Genomic DNA, 1,792 nt, shown 5'->3' with positions numbered 1-1,792 from the left:
ATATTTACGATGATTATTTCAACAATTTACCTAATCAATATATTTACTACGATTCGCAGAACAAAATCAAGGGACAATTTGACTCCGGACCACTTGTCTCACCCCTAACCAATGTCCCGGACAACTGGCCCAACCAAGGGTCCAGGTTACTAAACCAAAGGTCTCTAGTCAACTGGCGTCTCCAGTTCACTTTGGCACTAGGGTACAGACTTATTCAGCCTTTATTTCTAATGCCAAAGCTACTGAGGTCAACCAGTTGACGCAACCTATACAATAAGGCTTATTCAGCCCTAAAGTAACCTTATTGTGACTCAGCTTATTCAGCGTCGTCACTTTATCTTATCACCCATACTAACTTTATTTCCCTTACCTGGCCACTTCTTAGATCAGTCTGATGCAGTGAACGTAACTGTACTGATTCCGACATGGACTGACTGAATATGTCAACACCCACTATATATAGAGCATAGGACTGGTCTATTTATGGTAGGGGAGACAGGTCAGTCCAAGTCAAAAACCCTAACATCCCTTGTTATACTGATTGGAATAACCCTGATTCATTACACTATCATATCTTGTTACCATGCCTTCCATAAGAGTTTCAATATTCCACATCCCGACCAGTAGATCTCCATTTAAGGAGGAGAAATAAACACACTGTAGGTCCCATGACTTTGGTGTCTTTATAAGTATAATGTTTGTTTGATTGTCATTAGTTAATTTGTTAATGTGTTTATTCTTACCTATGTATATAAGATCAAAGGTATCGTTCACTGTGTGTACATCTGCATAATTACTAGATATATCTGAAAGATGATGCAAAATATCACCGTTTGTATTCGTCGACGTCAAAATAAGATTTTTATCATCACTGATCCAAACCCGATCTGATGTAAGATGGTAAATGTGATTTACACTGTTAACACCTGCCACCGTAACATGTGTGTGAAACACGGGTGTATACTTCAGATGCAGAAGAGAATCATTTCTCACTTGTCTTTTTACCGTCTCAATGATTTGTATTCCACTCAGGTATTTAATCATATCCCTGATGTGGATTTCGTTGGTCACGCAGAACATGGTATGTTGTGTAAAACGCGGAGTCTCTTTTACATTGAGGGCATTGGTTTTCTTAAAAATCAAAGGGAAACGTAGAGCTTTGTTTGCCGACTGATCTGATATATGTTCATACTTCTCTATGATGACATGACGTTCATAAATTTCCATCTTCAGTTTTTCCAACCTGTGAAGGTATGATGTATATTCGAATTTAGCTTCACATATCACTGTATCAATGAGGTTCTTTAATCTTTTGGCTTTAGTTGACATGTTTGATTGATTGTTGAAAATTTCTGTGTGGACAGATTTCATGTCAGTTTTGACTCTTCTAAGGGAAAAAAAGCTGTTATAGAGAGTCTCACACCTGATCTTGTGAATGGTTTCTCTGTGTTTTTGTCGGAATGTTTTATAAGCTGATATTTAGTCCTGTAGTTTGTGTTTCAAATGTTCTCTACATTCAAAACAAACAGGAAGTTTACAGGAATTGCAATATCGTCTAATGATTCTGTCAGGATGTTTTTCACAAATCTCTTGTTTTGGGATATATTGATATTTCTCACGGTAAATTATAACATCGTGGTGTATGGTATCTAGATCAAAAACATGCATCTCTTTACACGGTAGACAAAGTCCATGTTTACACGTGTTACAGTAGAATTCTGTGTCCCTCTGACACTGGAAACACTGTCGTACTCTACACTGGTTGCTGAATACTGAAGTGTCCATTTCAAGG

General features: G+C 37.6%; 1 protein-coding gene across 1 annotated transcript; it reads right to left on the bottom strand.

Moving 5' to 3' along the window:
* Positions 1 to 519: 519 nt before the first annotated feature.
* LOC134271739 (uncharacterized) lies at positions 520 to 1,329 on the bottom strand. The gene has a single exon (XM_062753955.1). The coding sequence runs from the start codon at positions 1,327 to 1,329 to the stop codon at positions 520 to 522; it is 810 nt and encodes a 269-aa protein (XP_062609939.1).
* Between the last annotated feature and the right edge of the window lie 463 nt (positions 1,330 to 1,792).

This window comes from Saccostrea cucullata, unplaced genomic scaffold (genome assembly GCF_032062105.1).
Source record: "Saccostrea cucullata isolate Sc308-1 unplaced genomic scaffold, CSIRO_AGI_Scuc_v1 ctg8453, whole genome shotgun sequence".
NCBI classification, from domain to species: Eukaryota; Metazoa; Mollusca; class Bivalvia; order Ostreida; family Ostreidae; genus Saccostrea; species Saccostrea cuccullata.
This window is presented reverse-complemented; position numbering and strand designations above follow the sequence as displayed.

What these genes read in the sequence shown, in the direction of transcription:
- LOC134271739 (XM_062753955.1), bottom strand. Translation starts at nt 1,329, where the DNA reads ATGTCAACTAAAGCCAAAAGATTAAAGAACCTCATTGATACAGTGATA.